This window comes from Solanum tuberosum, unplaced genomic scaffold, assembly GCF_000226075.1.
Source record: "Solanum tuberosum cultivar DM 1-3 516 R44 unplaced genomic scaffold, SolTub_3.0 scf00359, whole genome shotgun sequence".
NCBI classification, from domain to species: domain Eukaryota; kingdom Viridiplantae; phylum Streptophyta; class Magnoliopsida; order Solanales; family Solanaceae; genus Solanum; species Solanum tuberosum.
Genome location: NW_006239281.1, coordinates 594,918 through 618,343, shown reverse-complemented (window position 1 = coordinate 618,343; position 23,426 = coordinate 594,918). Strand labels below are relative to the sequence as shown.

General features: G+C 40.5%; 1 protein-coding gene across 1 annotated transcript; it reads right to left on the bottom strand.

Annotated features, from left to right (window-relative positions):
* Positions 1-22,581: 22,581 nt before the first annotated feature.
* On the bottom strand, positions 22,582-23,039 carry LOC107063434 (uncharacterized). The gene is made up of 2 exons (XM_015315324.1): positions 22,870-23,039; positions 22,582-22,753 (listed from the first exon to the last, which is right to left on the bottom strand). The coding sequence occupies exons 1-2, from the start codon at positions 23,037-23,039 to the stop codon at positions 22,582-22,584; spliced, it is 342 nt and encodes a 113-aa protein (XP_015170810.1).
* Positions 23,040-23,426: the final 387 nt, after the last annotated feature.

Genomic DNA, 23,426 nt, shown 5'->3' with positions numbered 1-23,426 from the left:
TAATAAATACATATTTATAAATTTAAAATATAATTTCAAAACTAAATTAAAATAAAACAGAATAGAACTAAAAAATAATCTACAAGAACGTAAAATAAATTAAAAAATAAAATAAAATAACAAATGATGTTGTAATTACACCACGTAATTACCATAATTTCTCAACCCATACTTAATAAATGAAGAGTATAGTTTCTTCTCTTCAACTACACTTAATTACATGTTATCCAAGTAATTACTTGGCGATATAAATATGCCTGATATTTTGGTAGAATGATACAACAGACCCTTCTATTTATTTCGACTTGTAATCTAGATTCCTGTACTTTACAAATTTAATCTAGACCCTTGAACCTATTCAAAACATATTTTTAAATACCTGTATCATTGAGTGTAATGACCCGGTTGGTTCTTTTTGGAAAATTTTGTGAATTTACCATTTTCCCCTCCATATTGACTCTAAGTTGTTTTTAATTGAGTTTTAAGAATTGGTTTTGAATTTCAAGTTATAGCATGAAAATTTGGTAAGTTTTAAGTTTGAAAGGCTTAAGTTGTTAAAAAGTAGTTTTCGGTGCCTTTTGGAGTTTCAAGTGTCGGAATGGAATTCCATTGATTCCATCAGTCTTGAAATGTGAAATGTGCTCTGTGAGCGTTGTCTGTTTCAGATTCTGAGTCTTTTTGAGGATTTGAGATCCTAACTTGAAAAATTGTGAAAATTTAGCCTTTGGGTTGACATTCATTAATATTCAGAGTTTGGAGGCTTGGATCAGAATTTTGAGAGTTCCATTGGACTCGTAGAATGATTTTAAGCCTAGGTGAGATTTTGATTGATTTTTGAGAGGTCCCGAGCTTGATTTAGCTCTTGTAGGTGCTGTGTTAGTTTCTTGTAGTTTTCACAGATGTCGGGTCAAGGAGACCTCAAATTCATATTACGATGGTTCCATTGTGTCTAGAACGTCGAGTATAATTGATTTGCTTATTTGGTTTATGTGTACGAGGTTCTAAATGAATCTCGAGGGTCTTTTCGATATTTTGAGTGTTGGCTGGTTACTGAGGTCCCATATCTGCTACCCTTGTGATCGCTATAAGGGGTTCACTTTCATGAAGGTTGTGATTGCGAGACCCTGATCTTGAAAGCGAAGGAGATGAAAATCTAGCCCTTCACGGATCGCGAAGGGCCTGTTCGCGATCGTGAACTTCGTGAAAGCGAAGGAGGAGTTCTTAGTGGGGTTCGCTTTTGCGACATCAGAGAGGGGTTTTGACCAGCAAATTTTGGGGTTTTAGCCCCTTTTTCTATTTTTGAGCTTGGTAAAACCTTGGATGTGATTTTTGAAGATATCTATTGTGCTAAATCATTTGGATAAACTTTTGTGATCTTAAAACTACATTTCCCTTTAATTATTTATGGATTTTAGCATCAAAATTTAGGATTTTGATTTGCAAATGACAAGGTTTTCCAAGAACTCAAGTTCTAAACTATATGGAGATTGTGAACTAATTCTAAGTCCTCTTTTGAAATAGTTTTCTCCAATGAGTTCCAAATGCCTTAGGCAATGATTTCAAGTAAAGCATTTTGGATTCAAACTTCATTTTCGAAATTGAGTTTTTGTTGATTGACCCATTTTTCAAAGTAATTGATGTGGATATTAATGTTTCTGGAAATTTATTGTATATACTTCATTGATATAGATTGTGTGGCTTTGAACATTGATCAGAAGGGGAACACTCAAGTCTTGGAGTGACTAGTTGGTTGAATTAAGGCAATTGATCTCCTAAACCTTGTATTCTGCTAGAGGTCGTATATTCCCTTCATAGTGTGTGTGAGTCGGGAGTAATAGGGATGAGGTGAAGAGTTAATTGTTCCACTTTATAAATTTTAATGAATAAAAAGGGGTTGAAATGAAAAGGAAATGTGTTGATCATAATGCTTGTGAATTTCCTTGTTGTGACCCTTATTGATTGATTGATGAAATGTTTTAATAGAATGATTGTAGACTTGAATTGCTCGAATTGTTGTCTCCCCCTTACGTTGTGAACTTACATATGTGCACTGATTTTTATTCACCGTGGTGAGACATGTGATATAAAGCTGATGGGAAATGGTTCTGGCTAGTCATATATAGTCGATGGAAATGGTTGCGGCTAGTGATATAAAGCCGATGAGAAATAGTTTCGGCTTGTGATATAAAGACAATGGGGAATGGTTCCGTCTGGTGAAATGATATAAAGTCGATTGGAAATAGTTCTGGCTATTGAAATGATATAAAGTCGATGGGAAATGGTTTTTGCTAGTGAGTTGATATAAAGCCAATGGAAAATAGTTCTAATTTGGGATATTGTGCCAAAGATAAATGGTTTTGTCAAGAGTTTGATTCTTGTGATTTGATGCATTTTTATGCTTATGTTTAACCTATTTGTGGTTGATATACTTGACATTGAGATTGGCTTACTTGATACGTGTTGATTATTGAATTGTGCCTTTTGGACTGTGATTATTGAGCCTTGTGAGTCGTGTGTTATAGAAATGTTAGGTTTGGATTGATTTCTATGCAGGTTGTAGTTTGAGGAGGTCTGGTTGGGATGAAAGAAAAACCCTTGATTTCTATGCAGGTTGTAGTTTGAGGAGGTCTGGTTGGGATGAAAGAAAAACCCGATTTCTAGCTAGTTGTTTTGTTCATTCGATTTCTTATTGGGTACCATGTTGTTGGTAATCATTCCTTACTTCTATATTTGTGAAGGTTTCGAGCCCTGTACTGTGTGATTGCTCTTTCTCTCCCATCCCAGAGACATGTCAGAGAACTGTTGAGAGGTAGCAGTTTGTCATCCTGGCGGGTCTTCTAGCTCTTCTTTTTATGTTTTCTTCTAATTGAGAAACAAAGACCTGAGACTTATACTTATTTCTCAATTCTGAACTTTATGTATTAGTGTCTTGTACACGTGACAACCAGATTTTGAGATATTAATAGAATGAGTAAGTTTTCCTCTTTTATCTTGTTATTGCTTTATCTTTCCACATTTCTTCTGTTTACGCTATGTTGAGGATGACTTGTCTTGGTGGGAATAGACAAGTGACATCACATTTATTTTTGGGTCATGACAAATGGTATTAGAGCCCCAGGTTCATAGGTCTTACATGTGTAAAATCCAAGTCTAAATAGAGTTTTGAGGATTGGTACGAAAACGTCTGTACTTATCTTCGAGAGGCTATGAAGACTGTAAGGAAACTTCCATTTGTTCACTCTTTCTTATCATGTGTGGTTACCTTCGCTAGTGCTGAGTTGCCATGCATTGTTTTGGTAGATGTCGAGGACCAGAGATTCTATTTCTACTGGTAGAGGGGAGGCAATCCCCGAGGATGTTATTGAGACCCCAGTTAGGGTAGAGACAGGGCTCGAGATAGAGGTCGTGCTCATTGAGTAGCACCGGTTAGAGGTTGTTCTCATGGAGTGGCACTAGGTAGAGGCAGAGCTACAGAGGTTTCGCCTGAGCCATAGGTTCAGGTTGTTGAGGAATAGGTTCCTCCTGAGTTTACAACTCTGTTGTTCTAGGATACTTTGTTGAGGATGTTGGTTGTGTTAGAGAACTTCTCTCAGAGTGGTGTGACAGGTACACCACAAGGTTTTTAGACAAGGGTAGGGGAGCACATCCTAGGTCAGCAACATCAGGCTCAGGCTTCGGTTATTCTTGTCAGGTGGGTCAGCACCAGTGGTTCCTGCACCAGCTATTGGTGCACAAATTGCTCTTGAGGTTATTTTGACAGCGGTTAATCAATAGTGTTATGAGAGGTTTCAGAAGACCAAACCACCCTAGTTTTAGGGTTGAAAGAGTGAGGATACTCATGAGTTCTTGACTTTGTGTAATGAGATGCTTGAGGCAGTAGGTATGGTGGATGCTCGTGGTGTTCGCTTTATTGCACTTCAACTCTGTGGACTCGCCAAAGAGTGGTGGAAGACTTTTGTGAAGTCTAGACCAGTTGGATCTCCCCCTGACAGAGTGGGACATGATCTCTGGTGCTTTCCAGTACCATTTCATCCTTTGGAACGTGAGAGATGAGAGTCGATTGAGGTTTTAGAGCTTGACTCAGGGTCGTTTGTCTATGACTGAGTATGAGGCTCGTTTCTATGAGCTTTCTAGGCATGCTATACCTATTGTTCCAGATGAGGCAGAGAGAGTCTGTAGATTTGTGAGAGGGTTTAGTTTCTCTGTTAGATCGTGTGTGTTTAGAACAGCCAGAGAGTGGGCATCCTTCCAGTATATTGTGAACATCGCCGATGAGGCAAAGTTTTTGGTCTTGGAGGAGTTTGTGGAGACCAAGAGGGGACGATCATCTCATCATTTTTGGGTGCCTTATTTGGAGGCAGAGAGGTAGTAGCTATTTCATGCAGCGTGGGCCGGTTCATGCATCTATGCCAGCAGCTTAGAGTGTGCAGTCAACCTGAGGATATTATGGTTCTAGCCAAGGTGGCCATGGTAGTCCATCTGGTTTGCAATAATACTTATCTGTGTCGAGCTCTTGTTATACTTGTGGGGATCCAAGTCATTTGATGACTCACTCAGGACCCCAACTCTCTTATTCAGATACTCCATCTAGGGATTCAGCGCCTCCGTCTAGGGCTCTAGGCAGAGGTAAGTCCGGTAAAGGCAGCACAACTTCTGGTAGGGGTGCCAACTTCGTAGGGAGGAGGTAAGGGTTTTAATAGGCTACTGTTTCGGCCACTATTATGCTTTTCCAAGGAGGCCTGAGGCCTAGACTTCTGATGTTGTGATCACAGGTATCGTCCCAATTTGCCATCGACCTATGTCTATATATTTTTATCTGGGGTCTAATTTCTCATTTGTGTCTACCTATTTTTATGCTAGGTTTGATATGATGTCTGATTGCATACTTTTGCATGTTCATGTTTCTACACCAGTGGGTGATTTCTTAGTGGTGGATCGAGTGTATCGATCTTATCTTGTTATTTTGGTAGGGTATGATACTTGGGTAGAATTTATCATTCTTGGTGTTGTAGACTTTGACATTACCTTGGGTATGGATTGGCTTTCTCTGCATCATGTTATTCTTGATTATTATGCTAAGACTATGACCTTAGCTATGTTGGGTGTTCTGAGAATTGAGTGGACGGGTGTTAGTGGCTCTTACCCTAGCAAAGTTAACCTGGCCAAACTCCCAAAATCCCGATGGGTACACTCAAAGGCTACACTACAAAGTACAACTCCAAATAAACACCAACATCCGGAACCAGTATCTCTCGAAATCTTATATCGGAATAGCTAGTCCTTATTAAAATCTTACATCGAAAAATCTTATCGTAACCTAGAACACCCTGAAATCTTACATCTAAATCACTTGTCCTTTTTAGAGTCTTACATTGGAAAGCCTTATCAAAATCTAGCACACCCCAGAATCTTACATAAGAAATCCTTATCGGAACTTAACATACTCCATAATCTTACATCAGAACGAATAGTCCTTCTTGGAATCTTACATCGAAATGACAAGTTCTTCCAAAAATCTTACATTGGAAAGCCTTATAAGACTCATTAGTCCCTAGAATCTTATATCGAAATGGCTAAAACATTGGGTAGCCCTTCTCGAGATCTTAGCTCGGGTCAGCTATAATGCTAAATGGTACTACCCTAGAATCTTATATCAAATTGGCCACATAAATACTTGGTAGCTCCCGGAATATTACATCAGATCAAGTAGACAGAACCCTAGCCTATCCAAGAATCATAAATCAAAATAGCTACAACACTAGCTAGCCCCTTTCGGTATCTTACCTCAGGTCAGCTATAATGCTAAAAGGATATAGGCACCTGAACAAGTATAGGTATTTACTCACCACAACAGTCAATCATAGGTACTAATAGGGCTACATGAAGATCACCACTTAGTATTGAAGGTCGCATCTAATCCAAATCTAATTTCGAAATACACCCCATGGCTCTGAAAACCAAAATCTAAAGGAAATCTAGCCAAACCTAGGGTAAGGCTCCATAATAACAACACTAAAGCCACTCTATCCTGAGTTTAACTTTCGAGAACAAATGAGATATCAACAATTCATAAAAATCTCAAAAATTACCCAAAATAACCAAACCAAGGCAAAAAAAATACCAACAAGGAATGAGTCATTCTAGATACCCACCCCAGACTAAGCTAATTGGAATGCTAGAACAATCAATAAACAAGGTCTAAGGATAGTACGTCGTAGCCTATCTTGAAGTCGATCACGCGTGCTCCAACCCTCTAAACTAGAGTTTTTCCTTTTAATCCACCTCCAAACGATGCTATGATATTAAATTAATGATCCTACCATCAATACAATTGTTTAGTCACCTAGATGTGATAAAAATAGAACTAAATGAGCCAAAATGTCATATGTTGTGCTACATCGTTTCATCATGTAGGTTCAGGTACTGAATATCCAGATCACGCATAAATTGATTCTCGAGCCGCATTCAACAGCTTCAGTGATGAGTCCTCATATTGTGAGGACAATATATATGCTTTCATTTTAGTCATTATTTTTAGTTTCAGTCTTACTAGTGTTAGCTGGGGGTATGTCCCAACAACACAGTTCAGTTAAGATTTTTCAGACATAGTAGTAAATCCGCTTGAGTTGTTAAGTGGCTTTTTCAGTTATCACTAAACTCTTATGGTTTCATATTTACATTCAGACTATTTGGGTTTTGTCACCACACAAGATATTTATTAATTTAGCTTCCGCATATTTCATGCTTTTCTTTGTTATTTTTAGTATGCTTATGATATGCCAGACTCAAGGTTAACTCAGGGTCACTCGTGATCCTAGGTCCCATACATCCAAACTTACACTTCAATTAAGAAATATAAACGGTCAAAGTCAATTTATAGAACTCAACATGAGTTGGGGTCGATCCCATAGAGAATTTCTTTACAGAAATAATTTCACTGCCGTGTTTATTCAAATGTTGTTATTATTTCCTAAAGAAGGTAATTGTGAAATGTAAATTGGGTTTAGTTGTAAGATCCAAGTAACCAATGTTGTTGAGATGATCAGATTACAACAATTAACAGAGTCTTGATTTTAAGGTTGTATTGATAAATAAATGAAATCAGGGTTGTGTTTCCTATGACGTTACATCTTGTGTTGATTCATGAACGAGTTTCAGGTAATTCATTCTTTGCCAATTAAAGGCGAGTTAGGTGTATCTAACACTTCTCAGTTTTATTAGATAACTTTCCACTCAATTCCTCTTAGTACTAGAGTGTGATTTGATTTTACCCTTGCATAGTTTAGAGTCAAAGATCTTTTCTCTCGATCTTGAACATTCTCTCCAATTCAACAATTTAACCTAACTTTTTCCTAACTATCAACTTTCTCTTGAACAATTGATTGATACATGCAAGTTCTAAAGTGTGCACTCATTAGAACAAATGAATAATGAATTTTAAGCTAAGTTATGAAAATATGAATCCCATTCTATTCGTTTTACTAATCTAAACTCAGATTTCAGTCATAGTTCCCACAACCCTAGTTGTGGTGTTTAGCCACTCATGCTTTCAACTGAATAAGCAAATATTTTTAATGAATGCATTAAGAGAAATCACTTACAAAGGTTTGCAAATTCAAAGAACATTTAATATTCAGAAAACCAAAATCAAACTTCAAATCTAGATGCAATGTTAATTGATAAAAACCAAAGTAGAAAATATTTAGAAAGTAGTCGCTCATTCTAGATATGACGAGATAATTCAAAATTACAACCTAATTAATTCAAATAGCTAGTCTAAAAGAGTCCTACTCGAAGTAGGATTGAATTTTTGGGACTTATCACGGACAGTACGATGACCCATCAAAGGCTTCATGGTCTGTGAAGCCCTCTGTGTTCCTTACTTGGCATTCTTAAAACATATCTCTTCAAAACTTGTCCACTAGAAATCCACCATGGGTGGCATCACAGACCGTTATGATGACCACGGCCCGTAAAGCCTTCTGTGGTCTTTACTTAGTCCACCAAAATGTAACTCTCCAAGCCCTCTTCAATGGAAAATCTACACGACCCCTATCACGAACTGTTGTAGGGACCACGGTCCGTCTGGGATCCCATGGTCCTTACTTAGCTATGCCAAATTCAACTCCTCGATGCTTGTCTCCTGGAACTCCTTCACGACCTCCATTACGATCCATCATGAGGACCATGGCCCGTCTAGGGCTCTGTGGTCTTCACTTAGAATTTGGTCATTAGCAACAAAAATTCCAGGTTCACTGCTTCCACTTCACAGGCTTCAGTACAGCTCGTCTTGACAACCATGGCTCGTGAAGGGCTCTGTGGTGTACCCTTCAGTATATTCGTTTTGCGCCTCTTTTTCAACTTTTCCCGCGCAAGTGTAAACCCGTCTAGACATTCAACAAACACATCAAATCTTATTTAAATACACTTGGTTCTAGAATTAATCCTTAGTTTTGAGCATCGAATGTGCCAAGATTTCACGGCATATCAACACCCTCAACTTAGAACCATTATTATCCTCAAGTGATAATAAAAACAACACATTTGACTCTCAAACACACAACACCTCTTAATACTTATGCAACAGCTATCTTAACCAAAACTTATATCTGAAACCATCTATCTAACATGCAAAGATCAATGTATCATATCCCATTACTCACAGTTGACCATGCTTATGCTCGTGTACTATCAACCAACACAATTTTACCATCAAATGTAGTCACAATGTCCTCACATCAAAGAAGTCCCTCACATATGATAATTGGGACTAAATTCTACGATCACGCTCTCAAAGAACTTCTAACACTAAGAACAAAAGATTATAGGCTTGCCCTTGCTTTCTACGCTCTATCTTTCAAACAACCGGAATAGGATCACTGTAGGACTTTATCAGCTTGTAACATAGGCTCAGGCTAGGGAATGAAATTTTGGTTTTGTGAGTGACTAATACCTTGGCTCTCCAAAGTTTCATTCGCACACAACTTTTTCTGAGGTATTCCCTCCTTTTTCATTTCAGTATAACCTAACAACCATTATTTTCTTTTTCTTTCTTTATTTTTTTTATTGCACAATTCTCTTGTTCAAGCGAGTTCTTTAGACTTTGTGCATTCAAGCTGACTGAGTGAACCTTCTTTTTATACTTTTCCTTTCTGCTCGGGTTGTAATCACCCTCAACTTAGGCTTTTGGCCTGAGTTGTGGCATCGTATCTTCGGAGAGCCAAGGATATGATATCAAGCAGGTATGAACAAAATTAATCTCAAGGCTCAAATTGGGTTCAAAGGTCATGCTTTTTATTTGATGGTTAATTTTTGGCTTTTAGTGGGATTAGCAAAAATGGCCTATTGATCCTTTCCTATCCAGTTATTCTCAGATTTTAGCAAGACTACTTGGGCAAGTTCTAGTTTCTGCACCTAGTATTAGACTTCAAGCAAACCTTACACACACATGACACAGGACTTCATTTTCCGGTTTCTTAGTTCACCAATTTATGTTTCAGACAATAAATGTTCAACCCATAAATATGTAGGATGTCATCTAAAGATCCTAACAGTCAAACGTTCCGGTTAAGGACACATTTGTTGGTCTTGCATAGAAAAACAAACCCAATCTCGGCTGCTGCACATCTTAACACACAAAAACTTCACAAAACAACACAACACAGAGACAACCTTCATGCAAGAAGGTTGCTCACCACCCCCTCCCCAAACAACAAAACTTTGTCCTCAACGGGTAGTCGGAGCAGTCTTATCAACGGGTTCATACCTACGGCGCACTAGGCGCTGGTAGTCGGAGCAGTCTTATCAACGGGTGCACTGTCAGAAACCTGCACTAGGTCAGCTAGACCTGTGGAAGTAGGAACTGGTATGGCACTGTTGGAGGCTCCAGCCAACAAAGCATCTCGTTGATGTTACTCAAGTGGTGCTTCTTCTCAAGCCTTCCTCCTCCACTCCTGATAAACGCTCAACTACACCTTATCCAATACTAGGTGTGGGAGATCGTAATCTAGTATAAAACCCAACGAAAGGTTGGGGTCGAACCCACAGGGAGCGATACAAGTTCAAATTCAGTTACAAAGTTATGAATGTAATCTAATTGGTAATAGGAATAGAAATTATCGAAAACATCTAGTTAAATTGCAAGAGGTGACAACAAATGTCAGATGGGGGATTTAATTTGTCAATTAACAACTACAACAAATACGAAAATAGGGGTTGCAATAAGATTAAGAGGAATTCTTGGGATGTGATCGATTATAAGCTAATCACGCTATATGGGTAATTGAAATTTAATAATAATTTGTTGAATCAGTGTGGGTAGGGTAGACTATAAGTGCAACAGTTTTCTCTCGAACAACTATTATTACGGTTCAGGCGAGTTCTCTCGAACCTCGACAACCTTGACACTACAAAATAGCCCAAAACTCTAAATTACCTACACTCTCAAGCAAGATAGGTAGGGATGAGTTAAGATTCACTCTCTTGAGCTGAACCCATAACGACCCACACACTACAATCATCAATCGATAACCTTGTCTTTAGAACCTCTCTCTCGAGCAAGCCCAAAACACTAAGCTAAAATTGTATTTGCGACTACAATTCATGAATTACTACTCAGCTATCAATCAAACCCACATTAAAACAACATTTAAATCATTAAAAAACAATACGCATAAGATAATTAAGCAAATCATCACATGATCACACCCCAAGAATTGGGGTTTTAGATAGACATCATAAAAAGAGAGAAACAGTTACCAACTATATTAGCCATGAGCTGGGTAAAAGCTTCCAAGTCTTTACAATGGTCTAAATTGAGTAAATTCCAAAACCCACTTGCAAATCCTTAAGTTTAAGCTTCAAAAGCTTCAAAGTCTACAATGGAAACTCAAAAAATCATAGAAAAACTAAATATCTCAAACTTAGGGAATCAGAACTCTTCCAGCCTCTGGAAATTTCATTTAAAATTTCAATTTATAATTGCCCAATTTTGGCCTGAAAGACCATTGGGCGAAGTAAGTCGCGCCTCGCCGAACTAGCCGGTGATCCCCCCTTTTCTCCGATCCATCGCCGATTTGCATTGGCCATTTTTCTTCAAGGTTCTATGACTTTGGGCGATCGAGGTTTCCATCGCGAAGTCGTTCGGCGATTCGCCAACTGCCTATTTCTGTCGCCAGGTCGGTTCTTCACCAGGGCTGGCACACTGGAACTTTGGGCGAGCTAAAGAGCCACTCGACGGTTCGCCGAGTGTTCTTGGTGATCACCAGGATCGCGTTTCTTCACTTCTTCAGCTTGTTTGCTCCTCTTTGCCCAGCAGTGCCCTTGCCTTGCTCGTTGGCCTTCATAATTGCAAATCAACACTTTCTCATCAGTTTAGAGCATAAATTAGGCATTTGAGGACACTTAAACTATCAAAACAAAGCCCTAAATGAGTCAAAATCTCAGACTCATCAACACCCCCAACTTAAACTTTTGCTTGTCCTCAAGTAAAACTCAAGATCAATTGGTTCAACAAGGATGTCTACAAACAGTGCTGCTTAAGACTCTATATGAATGCACACAAAAAGTTAAAACTACACATACAATTCTCAAATGTGCACTCAAAGATTCAAATTGTGACTCACCATTATTGTATGTACTCGAGCTCACAATACTTGCTTCAAATGCAAGTTCAAGCTCAACAAAGGTACTAAATTCCTCACAACAAAGATGATTCCATATTCACACATAATTTCTCAAAAATGTAAGATCCCAAAATCACATACAACTCTCACAATAAAAAAGATGAACACATGCATGACTCCACCCATAGGCTTACCCTTATTTTCCAATCAACATTCGTTTCAGCTCACTCAAGATCATAAAGGTCTTTTTAAGGCTTGTAATGGGGCTGAGTGTAAAGGTATGATCATTTAGGCTTAGTGGCATCTACCTTCATGAAGTATGGAATGAAAACCACTTTTTCTCCTTCTCTTTCACATTCAAACATGTTCATCATGCACCGTATTATTCAACTAAACATGGATCACCGGATACCCCATTTCTTTCACTATTTTCACACACTTTGTTTCACAACTTTTTCTCTTTTTCAGTCCTTTTCTTTTCTTTCTTCTTTTTGTCTTTTTTTTTACATGAAGGGGTTTCATCTTTTTCAAAACAATCCATCAAAGGGGGACTTTTCACACTTCTTGACTTTCCTTCTTTTTGACCACACCCCCAACTTTGGCCTAAGTTGGCTATTTAAACGAACCAATACTTCATGAAGATTATGGGTGATGGGATAAAGAGGTCAAAGTTGTTCAAGTTTCTTCCAAAGAAAAGGATAGGCTCAAAAGGTGCCAAGCAAGGTTCACACTTCTCACAAGGTTGGCCACAAAGAGGTATATAGTCAAATTGGTTCACTCTTCAAAACTTTCGTCTAAGATCATTTCAATTGCTTGCTTCACTTAATCAATCAGATCAACAGGGAAAATTCTAGGTGTCATCAAGCATAATGTTCAAGACAACCTCACCACACAAGGCATTGATACAATTATCAAACAAGAGTTCACACTTTCTAGCTAGCGTGCAATGTTCATCACAAAAGACTTAATGGATAATTGTCTAGTCACAACGAGATGCTAAAAGTTCACATATTGCCTATGTAACTTAGTTTGCCTCATCGTAGCCACACATTCATTTTGTTCAATTAAGAGCACTATTCAAGTCATCAATATTGACCACAATCGACACTCAAATTTGCACAAGAACAACCATAATCACACATAAAAGAGGTGGAATTTTTTTTAAACTTGGCTCAAAACCATTTCAACACCATTGTAAAATTAAAACAATGGGCCACAATTTATCAACAATCTCAATCCAACAACCAAGATATATATAAACCAATAAGCTCCAATATTCACAAAACAACCCACAAGAGATAGGTATGGAAATACCTCACCCCACCAACAAAATACGCAGTTGTCCTCAAATGCAACTAAAAATAGACACAGTCTAAAAAGTAGTAGAGAAGGAGGTAAAAAAATCATCCTGCCAGGCTAGGCCTGGGGTGAAGTCTGCATATCCATAGCTCCCTCTGTCTGGGCATCAGTGCTTGGTATGTTAGCATCATTGGCTCCACTGGAGCGGCCTCCACAGTTGTATGCACCATGGCTCCCTATAAGTCTGCCAAGTTATCATATACGGTCTCCTCACGACACCAAGCTGCTCCTCATCTGTCTCAACCTCAGACTCAGCAGCAGTATCATCATCTCTAGTCTCATCTCTGGTAGTAGTCAGAGGCACCTCAGAACAAGTTGGAATATCTGTGCTCGAGACATCAGGAATCTCGACCGTACCAAATAGCATCGACAGGTCAGTGGACTTCAGCTCGTCCATATCTCTCCTCAGCCCAGTAATATCAGTCTTTAAGGCCGTCACCTCATATGTAGCCATTGGCTTTTCTCACAAGATGCGACTCTAACAGTAAGGGCATCTAGTGCCAACTTTTGATCCTTCATCTCGGCCCTAAGTGGGGCCAAGGCAGCAATAATAGCCTGCTTTATTATCCCAGGCATAACGGCCTCTACCCGGGAGGCACACACATTAACAGATTGGGCCAAATACCCCATCTTGTAAAGCATAGCCTGGGTGACAGGGGGCGGGAGACAGAAGTAGTAGCAATAGAAGATCTAAGGGGAAGGGGTGCAGCAGGTGTACTCGGGGTCTCAGAAGCAGAAGGTCCAGAAGTACATGAAGGCCTACTAGCCTGAGGGGGCATACTTGCCTCTATCGGCAATATGTCAACGTCAACCTCCGGGGAAGTATCCACCAGTACTGCCCTCCTCCTGTCAGCCTCGTCCCATAAATACTCAGCCTCGTCCCATAAATACTCAGCCTCAATACGTTGGAGGTCAGTAAAGGAGGTGGGTGTCACCTCTACATATGTCTTCTCATCTCTAGGAACACGGGACCGTCTGCACAACTCAATGATCAACACTTGGAATGAGAGCGAGGTCTGTCTCTGCTTGACCCTTATGGCTATCTCCTGCTCAATCAATAACCCAAATTCAGCTCCTGGCGAGCAATGATGGATCTTGGACAGGCTGCCTTCGGGTGTCTTAGGATGGACTCATTTTGGGATGACATAATAGTGTTGTTGATGAACTCGAACCCTGGCAGCAACATTCAGGTCCTTCTTCTCTATCGGGGTACCTGCCTCTATCCACCTTGGGGTGATATCAGAGACAAGGGGTGCCAGCCACCCTTTAAGGTCCTCCAAGGTCTTCTTCTAGACCAAGTTGATGTACATGTGTATGATGTCCGATGAGCACCCCAAGACAACATTAATATCTGAGCAACGACATTTGACTTTCTTGCCTAGTTTGAAGGCACTTGCCTTCTTCTTCCCCTTAGGCACTAGTTCACCATAAGCTGAATAGAACTCCCGAACCCAATAAGAAATATTGGGGCACTGGGGTTTTGTAAAAATCTCGAACTTATGGAACTTGATAGTGTTCCACACTTCTGGAAATTTGTCCACCACACCGTCGGTAGACAATCTCTTTTCTTCTAGAATGGTCCACAAACCCTCGACTTTTAGTCGGTTGAGTGATCGGGGAGGAGGACCCTGCACTGGTGGTGCCTGCACTACTGTCTGTGCTGGAGAAGGCGCTGGAGTTGAAGCTGAAGAGGTAGGTGTCGGAGGCGCCGGGATCCTAGATGGATCATTCATTGCTTTGGAGTGTAGCTCCGCTCTTTGGGCCTGTAATAACTGGTCATCCTCAGGCTAGGAGATAGAAGCCTGAGAATCATGAGAGTCCCCTTCATTGCTGGAGAAAGTGTGATGTGTCTCGTAAACCCCCTCACTGTCTGAGCTAGCCGCCTCATGTGTCGCAACCACATGTGCCTTGCCCTTACCTTTACCTCCTTTTAGTTTTGTCGCCTTTGCTCGGGACGCAACTGCATCCTCATTAATGGTGATTCCACGTGCCCACTTTCGGGGTTGTATGTCTCTACCTACTACCTTGGGTCTAGCCATGCCAACAAAACCACGAGAAAAGTGTTAGGAAAATTTCAGAAAAACTGTTGCAGGAAGACTCGCCAAACCAATCCGTGAGTTGTCGAACCACTTTGGTGAGCCAAGTCGGGCTCGCCAAAAGTTACAGGGCAAAAATTGCCAAAATTCTAAGTTGGTCGGCGATGTCTAGAGCCTTTCGGCGGATCACTGACACCAATCGGTGAGGTAGAAGTAGCTCGCCAAAAGTTACAGTGTAATTAAAGAAATAGGGGCGCAGAAGGGTGATTAAGAAGCACTTTCGGCGAGTTGCCGAGTGAACTCGGCGAGCTCAGGCATATCGCTGAAAGTTACAGAACAAAAACTCAAAATTTAGACAAATTAAAGGCGATCCAAGGGTCGTTTGGTGAACTGCCAAACCCTTCGGCGAGCTCGACCCAGCTCGCCAAATGGCCCAACGTGCCAGTTTTCACCCCTTACTTCAAAATCAAGCCCGCAGCCCCTGAAATCAAAATCAAACACTTACACTATGAAATTAAAGCAAGCCCCATACTACCCACGCCCTCGGGGTACTCAGACTTCTCCCGATTTGGCCAAAATTGGCCAATTGACATCTTTTTCCCTTAAGAATAATGTCAACTGCTCCGTCATTGGCAAAAATACGACAATTGGCACAATCTGGGGTTGCTCAGACTTCACCATGCTAGACCCATGAAATTTATAACATAATCCAACACATTAATCTCATTTTCAACAAGCAACAACACAGGACAATATGATTAAAGGCCGATTAATTATGATTTCATTTAAGATTAGGCAAGCAAACTACAATACGATGATCAATACGACGTTACCCACATATATCAACAACAAAACATCAATTTGCATTTGATTTCAACAAACAATCAAGTTTGGGGTTCAGAAAACCAACATTTACGAAGAAACAAGATTTGAAGTGCTAGGAAGCAAAGTAATTCCAAAATCCATCCCGAGCAAAGATTCCAAATGAAATGAGAGTGAAAATGCAAAAATATGAACAATATAAAATTAGGGTGAAAGTACGGGAGTTGAAAAGGTGAAAATGAAGGATTTTTGAATTTAAAACTGTTTGGCCTTTTAAAAACCTTTCAGTTCGCGCGCCAATCGGCGAAGTAAGTCATGTTCGCTGACCCACTCGGCGATGCACCGAGTGATATTTTGGCTCGCCGAGTTTTACAGAACTCCCAGTAATTTGGGGGTTCAAACGGCGGAGAAAGTCGGGCTCACCGACCTGTTCGGCAAGTCACCGACTGAGCTTTTGGTTCGCCCAATTTTACAGAATTCCCCATAAAGCTGGGTGGTTCAAATGGTGCTCAAAATCATGCATGCCAACCTGTTTGGCGTGCCGCCGATTGGACTTTTAGCTCGCACATTTCCCATTTTCCAACACTTTTCACTTTTCAACCTACAAAATCAACACCCATTATTCAAAAGTAAAATTTAAAAACATCAAAAACTTGGGTTGCCTCCCAAGAAGTGCCTTATTTAATGTCGTGGCACGACAAAAATACCAATTCAAACTTCATTTTTGGGGTTGGCCGTTGTGTCACTAGGCAACCCTTCTTTTGGCCTTAGATTTAAATGAGTCGAGATTTGACCCATTTGTGTCTCCAGCTATTTAATAGAGACTCAGTGAGAAGTCACCGTCTGATTGAGAGTTGAGACGTCCTCCTTCATCTCTTTCAACACTTTGTCCAACCCTTCTACCTTATTTTGAATGCGTGCAAGCATGTCTTCCGTACGGAAGTTTTCCGGGTCAACTCTTTGCTCTTTAAGCTTTTGGCGTTCATGAGGTGGGTCATATCTTTCCTTTTCACCATCCCTTTTCTTTCAAGTAGCACTACGATCACGCTATTCCTTATCACTATCTCTCATCCATCATCACTATTCCAACCCGGATTTCCATCCGACCTTGGATAATTTGAACGAAACCCTCCTCTTTGATTCGCAAGGAAGTTCACTTTTTCATTATAGATTGCCTCAAATTGCGCTTCATCGGGGTTTGCTCCACCAATACCAACAACATTTACACTCTTCAAACCACTACCTATCACATTTTTCGCCAAGATATCCAACTGGATCATCATTTTGGCCATGTTTTGGTCTCTCTCTTGATATTTCTCGATCTGCTCTTTCGTCATCCTAAAACCACTACCCATCACTTTTTTTGTCATACCAATGGCGCACTAGGCGCCGGTAGTCAAAGAAGTGTTGGCACCCTTATCAATGGGTGCACTGTTAGAAACCTGCACTGGGTTAGCTCGATCGGTAGAAGTAGGAGTTGGTATGGCACTGTTGGAGTCTCCAGCCAACAAAGCATCTCGTTGTTGTTGCCCACGTGCTGCTTCTTCTCGAGCCTTCCTCCTCGACTCCTGATAAACGCTCAACCACACCTTATCCAATACTAGGTATGGGTTATCGGATTCTAGTATAAAACCCAATGAAAGGTTGGGGTCGAACCCACAGGGAGCGGTACAAGTTCGAATTTAGTTTCAAAGTTATGAATGTAATCTAATTGGTTAAGGAATATAAATTATCAACAACATCTAGTTAAATTGCAAGGGGTGACAACAAATGTCAGATGGGGGATTTGATTTTTCAATTAATAACTACAACAAATACGAAAGCAGGGGTTTCAACAAGATTAAGAGGAATTTTAGGGATGTGATGGATTATAAGCTAATTACGCTATATGGGTAATTGAAATTTAATAATAATTTGTTGAATCATTGTAGGTAGGATAGACTATAAGTGCAATAGTTTTCTCTCGAACAACTATTACGGTTCAGGCGAGTTCTCTAGAACCTCGACAAGCTTGACACTACAAATCAACCCAAAACCTTAAATTACCTACTCTCTCAAGCTAGATAGGTAGGGATGTGTCAAGATTCACTCTCTCGAGCTGAACCCATAACGACCCACACACTACAATCATCAATTGATAACCTTGGCTTTAGAACCTCTCTCTCGAGCAAGACCAAAACACTAAGCTAAAATTGTATTTGCAACTACAATTCATGAATTACTACTCAACTATCAATCAAACCCACATTAAAACAACATTTAAATCATTAAAAAATAATACCCATAGCTAATTAAGCAAGTAATCACATGATCACACCCCAAGAATTGTGGTTTTAGCTACACAATGTAAAAAAGAGAAACAGTTACCAACTATATTAGCCATGAGCTGGGTAAAAGCTTCCAAGTCTTTGCAATGGTCTAAATTGAGTAAATTCCAAAACCCACTTGCAAATCCTTAAGTTTAAGCTTGAAAAGCTTCAAAGTCTACAATGGAAACTCAAAAACTCAGAGAAATACTCAAAATCTCGAACTTATGGAATCAGAATTGTTCCAGCCTCTAGAAGTTTCATTTAAAATTTCAATTTATAGTTGCCCAATTTTTGGCCTGAAAAACCATTGGGCGAAGTAAGTCGCGTCTCACCGAACTAGCCCTTTGCTCCAATCCATCGCCGGTTTGCATTGGCAATTTGTCTTCAGGATTTAGTGTCTTTAGGCGATTGAGGTTGCCATCAGAGAGTCTTTTGGCGATCAGCCGACTACCCATTTTTATCGCCAAGTCGGTTCTTCACCAGGGCTAGCACACTGGAACTTTGGCCAAGCTAAAGAGCCACTCGGCAGTTCATCGAGTGGTATAGGCCATTACCACGATCGCTTTTTTTCACTTCTTTAGCTTGTTTGCTCTTTTTTTCCCGGTAGTGTCGTTGCCTTGATCTTTAGCCTTCAGAACTTCTAATCATCACTTCCTCATCAGTTTAGAGCATAAATTAGGCATTTGACGACACTTAAACTATCAAAATAAATCCCTAAATGAGTCAAAATCTCAAACTCATCAAATCTTTATGTGCCTTCTTGTTTTGTTTCCTTTCTTCCTTAGAGAGGTCTTGTGGCTGCTCCTCATCAGACTCCATGGCACTGTGATATCTCTTGCCATATTTGATTTTGGGTAGTTCGCCCCAGAATTCATCAAGGCCCTGAGTGGGAGAGGACTCAGTGAAAAGACTCATTATAGATTCTGGGACAACAGAGGGAGGCACAGTGACTGGCTTCTCAGCCAGTTTAGTAATCTCAGCTCTCATTTCCGCCAACTGTACCTTCAACTCCTTCGCATTCACTGAACCGGCAGCCTGTAACTGATTCTACACATGGACCTCAAGGCCATCCATTCTATCTTTGAGTAGTGCCAATTCTGTCTGCATCTCATCATTTACCCACTTCTCTGTAGATAACATATCTCACTGAACTACCTGAGGTAGTCTAATCACAATCTGGTCGAATATTGCCATGGTCTACCGCTGATCTACAACCAATCTCTCAAATAGTGAGGTAGGGATAGTGATGCAAGTACATGTAGCCTGTGAGGCTAAAGTTGGTGGTGGTGGTGCTCCTGTAGATGGCTGTAATGATTCACCCTGTTCCGGACCTCTATCAGCGTGTGGAATATTGACTAGTACATGGGGTACGACTGCCAGTGGTTCCACTGCTCTGACCTTCGCACCAAAGTGATGGTTGGCGACATCTTTGATTTTGGATGCCGTAGTGAGCTTGTAAGCCTCAGCCCATCTGTCTACTAGCTTATTCGGAGGGATGTTTGCTTGAAGACACAGTTTCCCTATCAGACAGGGAAATGGAAGACTGGCTCTCTCATTTAGTGCTCTATCCTGCATTTCCGTTGCGATGATCCGGCCCACATTTACCAAGTAACTAGCCATGAGGCAAGCTACCAATGATGCAAGTGATGGTGAAAAGTGTTATCATTAGCGGTAGGCCGCAACTGTGCATAGACAACACCCACTAAACCTTGGTCGGAAATGACAGTGAGGCCTTAGTAATATGCACCTGTGACCCCGTGACCCAAGTGACATTCTTACCCTCTGAAGCAATTACCCTTGCAATCCAACTCATGATTTGATCTCTCGAAGTCGGGTCCTCCATCTCAGACTCACTCGTGATTGTATTTTTCTTACCTTTGAAAAGGCCGACTGAGGTTGGTGGTGTGTAAGTTGGACCATGTAACATCCTGTTGATTGTGGCCTCCGATATGTCAACAAGTGTGCCCCTCGCCACTATAGAATTCAGTGGTCCCCATGTACTGGCAAACTCCGTATAGTCCCTCTTTGTAGTTTCACTATATGCAACAAAATTCATCAGAGTTGTTGCATAGGAGGAATAAAATTCACGGGTGATGTGGAGAGAGAACTCCCCATGAGAGTTGTTAATCCATCCGACGTGATGCCCTTGGAAAGTTCTGTGGATATCTGGAAATGCTTGGATATCCGATACCACTACTCTAGCCTCCGGTATGACTGGCCGACTACTAAATTTGCCCGACTTGGACATAATCCCATTCATGAAAAAGTCCTCCGACCTGTCCACAGTCCACATAGAACGGTAGCAATTAATGAGCTACGGTCTCACCACATGGTTAGGTTCATGTAGGTAAACATATTGGATCATTCCGGCCTAGGTGTTGTCATCATCATCCACCTCTTCATCACATGCCTCTTCATGTGCTCTTATTTCAGGTTCCTCTCCTACCTCCGGTGGAGGTACAATTGCATTATCCTGAAAACCTCCTGCAGACTCCTCACTGCTTCCAGAATCGCTACCAGATGCTTCACCGCTTTCGAAACCACTACCAGATTCCTCACCACTCCCGAATTCATTACCTTCCTCTTCAGACTGGGAATGAGTGTCCTGAAGAATGGCTCTCATCGTCCGTGATCTAGTAGCTCGAGGAGAGTACTCCTCGATTGTAGTATTGACTTGTACCTATGAGCTAATAGACTCTGATACGTTATCACTTTGCATTGGAGAAGGAGATGGTAAGGGATGTGGAGCGGCGGTCTTTCTTCGAGGCCCCATAGTACCTGGTAAGTCAAACAACAGAAAATATTTAATAAACTAATCACATAAAATGACGCACTAACGGATACTTAGACTTCCCTTGTGTAAGTATAACGTGTCGCCTTGCCTTAAGAATGTCGTCACCTAATCTATCATTAGGAAGGGCGACGTAATAAAAAATAAAAAATAGACTTAACTTTAAAGAAAATAAAATATATGTTTTTGGTGTTTTTTATACAGAGGCTAACACGGGCTGTGGTGTATACTACAGTCCGTGGAAGCCATCGTGAACAATAAACAGTGCTTTGGTTCAGAGGGCACTGCACTGGTTATGGTTCACAGAGGACTTCATGGTCCGTGAAGTGAACCACGGTATGTGGGAGCCCTCGTGAACTTAGCCAGTAACTCCTTTCATTTACTAAGTATGGACCACAAGTGGCTCCATGGCCCGTGGTTCCTTCCACGGTCTGTGAAGCCCATCGTGGAATTACACTTAGCAACTTCAACAGTGACCTTTTCTCCCAAATGCACACTATGTCAGATTTCAACCATTTTAGCACACAATCACACTTTTACGAGATATTTTAGCACATATATACTACTAATCTATTGACTCTCACCCAACATTATTCCCATAAGAGCAATATTTGCCTAATACGCACATACCCACATACAAACACTTATATTTTCTCAACTTTACCATAGTTTACCGGCAAAACTAACATGGGCATACTTGGCTTATGCAACTTGAACTCAAATTCACACTTAGATCATTATACATACTATTCCCACACAAATAAATCATACCCATACATGAAAACTACCAATTCGACCCAATTTCAACAAACCCACAACAATTAAGTACCATCAATGATAATCCATCACAAAATAATGCTAAAATTTGACCAAATAATAGTAGTTCTAACTTGTTTATCGATAAGATAAAACTTATAACAAGTATTGAGAGGAACTTACTTCGAATTAGGTCAAAATTTTCACCCAAAAGATAAAAGATGAACTTCACTTCGATTTCTTGACAATAGAGCATTAGGGTTTCAAATTTGTGATTGATTTAGGGGTTATGGTAGATGAGTAACCGTTTAATAGTGCTATAGATCGTTAAAAATGGGAAAGAAGAGAGAAAACCCAACTTTTGGCTCTTTAGGAGATATATAAAACGTTTAAAATAACTTTACTTTGTGCGGGTCGGGTCGGGTCAATTGAGCACTGGTGGATTATTGTGATAGACCGTGATGGTGCTCGTGATGGGAACCATGGTCTATGAGAATGTCTGTGAACATTACTTGGGTGAGGAAATTAACTTGAGGTTCACGAAAGGCTAAATGGTCCGTACAAAGCCTGACGAACCGTAAGCCCTTCCGTGAACATGTTGTTGTAATTTCCAGTAGCTCCCCTAAGGCTGCTGAAGATTGAGACGGACCATGAAGTTACCCGTGAAGAGCACCACGGTCTGTGGTGAAGCCCATGGAGTCTTCCAACTCTCATCTTTTTAGCTCTTTTCTCCAACATTTTCCTGCACACACCAATACACAGTGACACTATAAAAACAATGAAAATATACTAAAATATAAACTACCTATTACATTTACAATCATGGGTTGCCTCCCAAGTAACGCACAAATTAACGTCACGGCGCGACGAAGGTTATTGATTACTCAGATTTTATCAAGTTTGCATTCCTCCACTGTTTTCACTTCCTCTAGGACTCCCAGGTATGCTTTGATTCGCTGACCATTAGCTTTGAACCTCTCGCCCTTGTCATTTTCAAGCTCAATAGCACCTGACTGAAATACCTGAGTGACCTTGAATGGCCCAGACCATTTAGATCTTAGTTTCCCAAGAAACAAACGAGTCTAGAGTCTAAAATCAGCACCAAGTCACCAGGACTGAAGGTCCTTTTCTCACAATGCTTGTCATGATACCGCTTCATCCTTTCCTTTTACAGAGTCAACCTCTCATAAGCCCTCAGACGAATTTCATACATTTCATTAATCTGATCCAGTCTCAGGTTTGCTGTTTCACTCCAACTGAGGTTCAACTTCTTTAGTCCCTTGTGCTCCAGCTCAACAGACAAATGACATGCCTTTCCAAACACCAAATGATATGGAGACATTCCAATAGGTGTCTTGAAAGCTTTCTAATATCATAGATCATCATACAACTTTCTTGCCCAATTTGTCCTGTTGGCATTCACTGTCTTTGCCAAAATCACCTTGATCTCCCGATTCGATACCTCCACTTGGCCACTTGTCTGTGGATGATATGGTGTTTCCACCTTGTGTTGTGGAAATTGGAGCCTCCATCACTAATAATTGCTCTAGGTGTACCAAACCTTGAGAATATGTTCTTCTTTAGAAAACCAGCGATGTTTTTACCATCATTTCCAGGCAGAGCCACTGCCTCAACCCATTTGGACACATAGTCCACAGCCACCAATATGTATTTATGCCCGCAGGAGCTCACAAATGGTCCCATGAAGTCAACTCCCCACACATCAAAC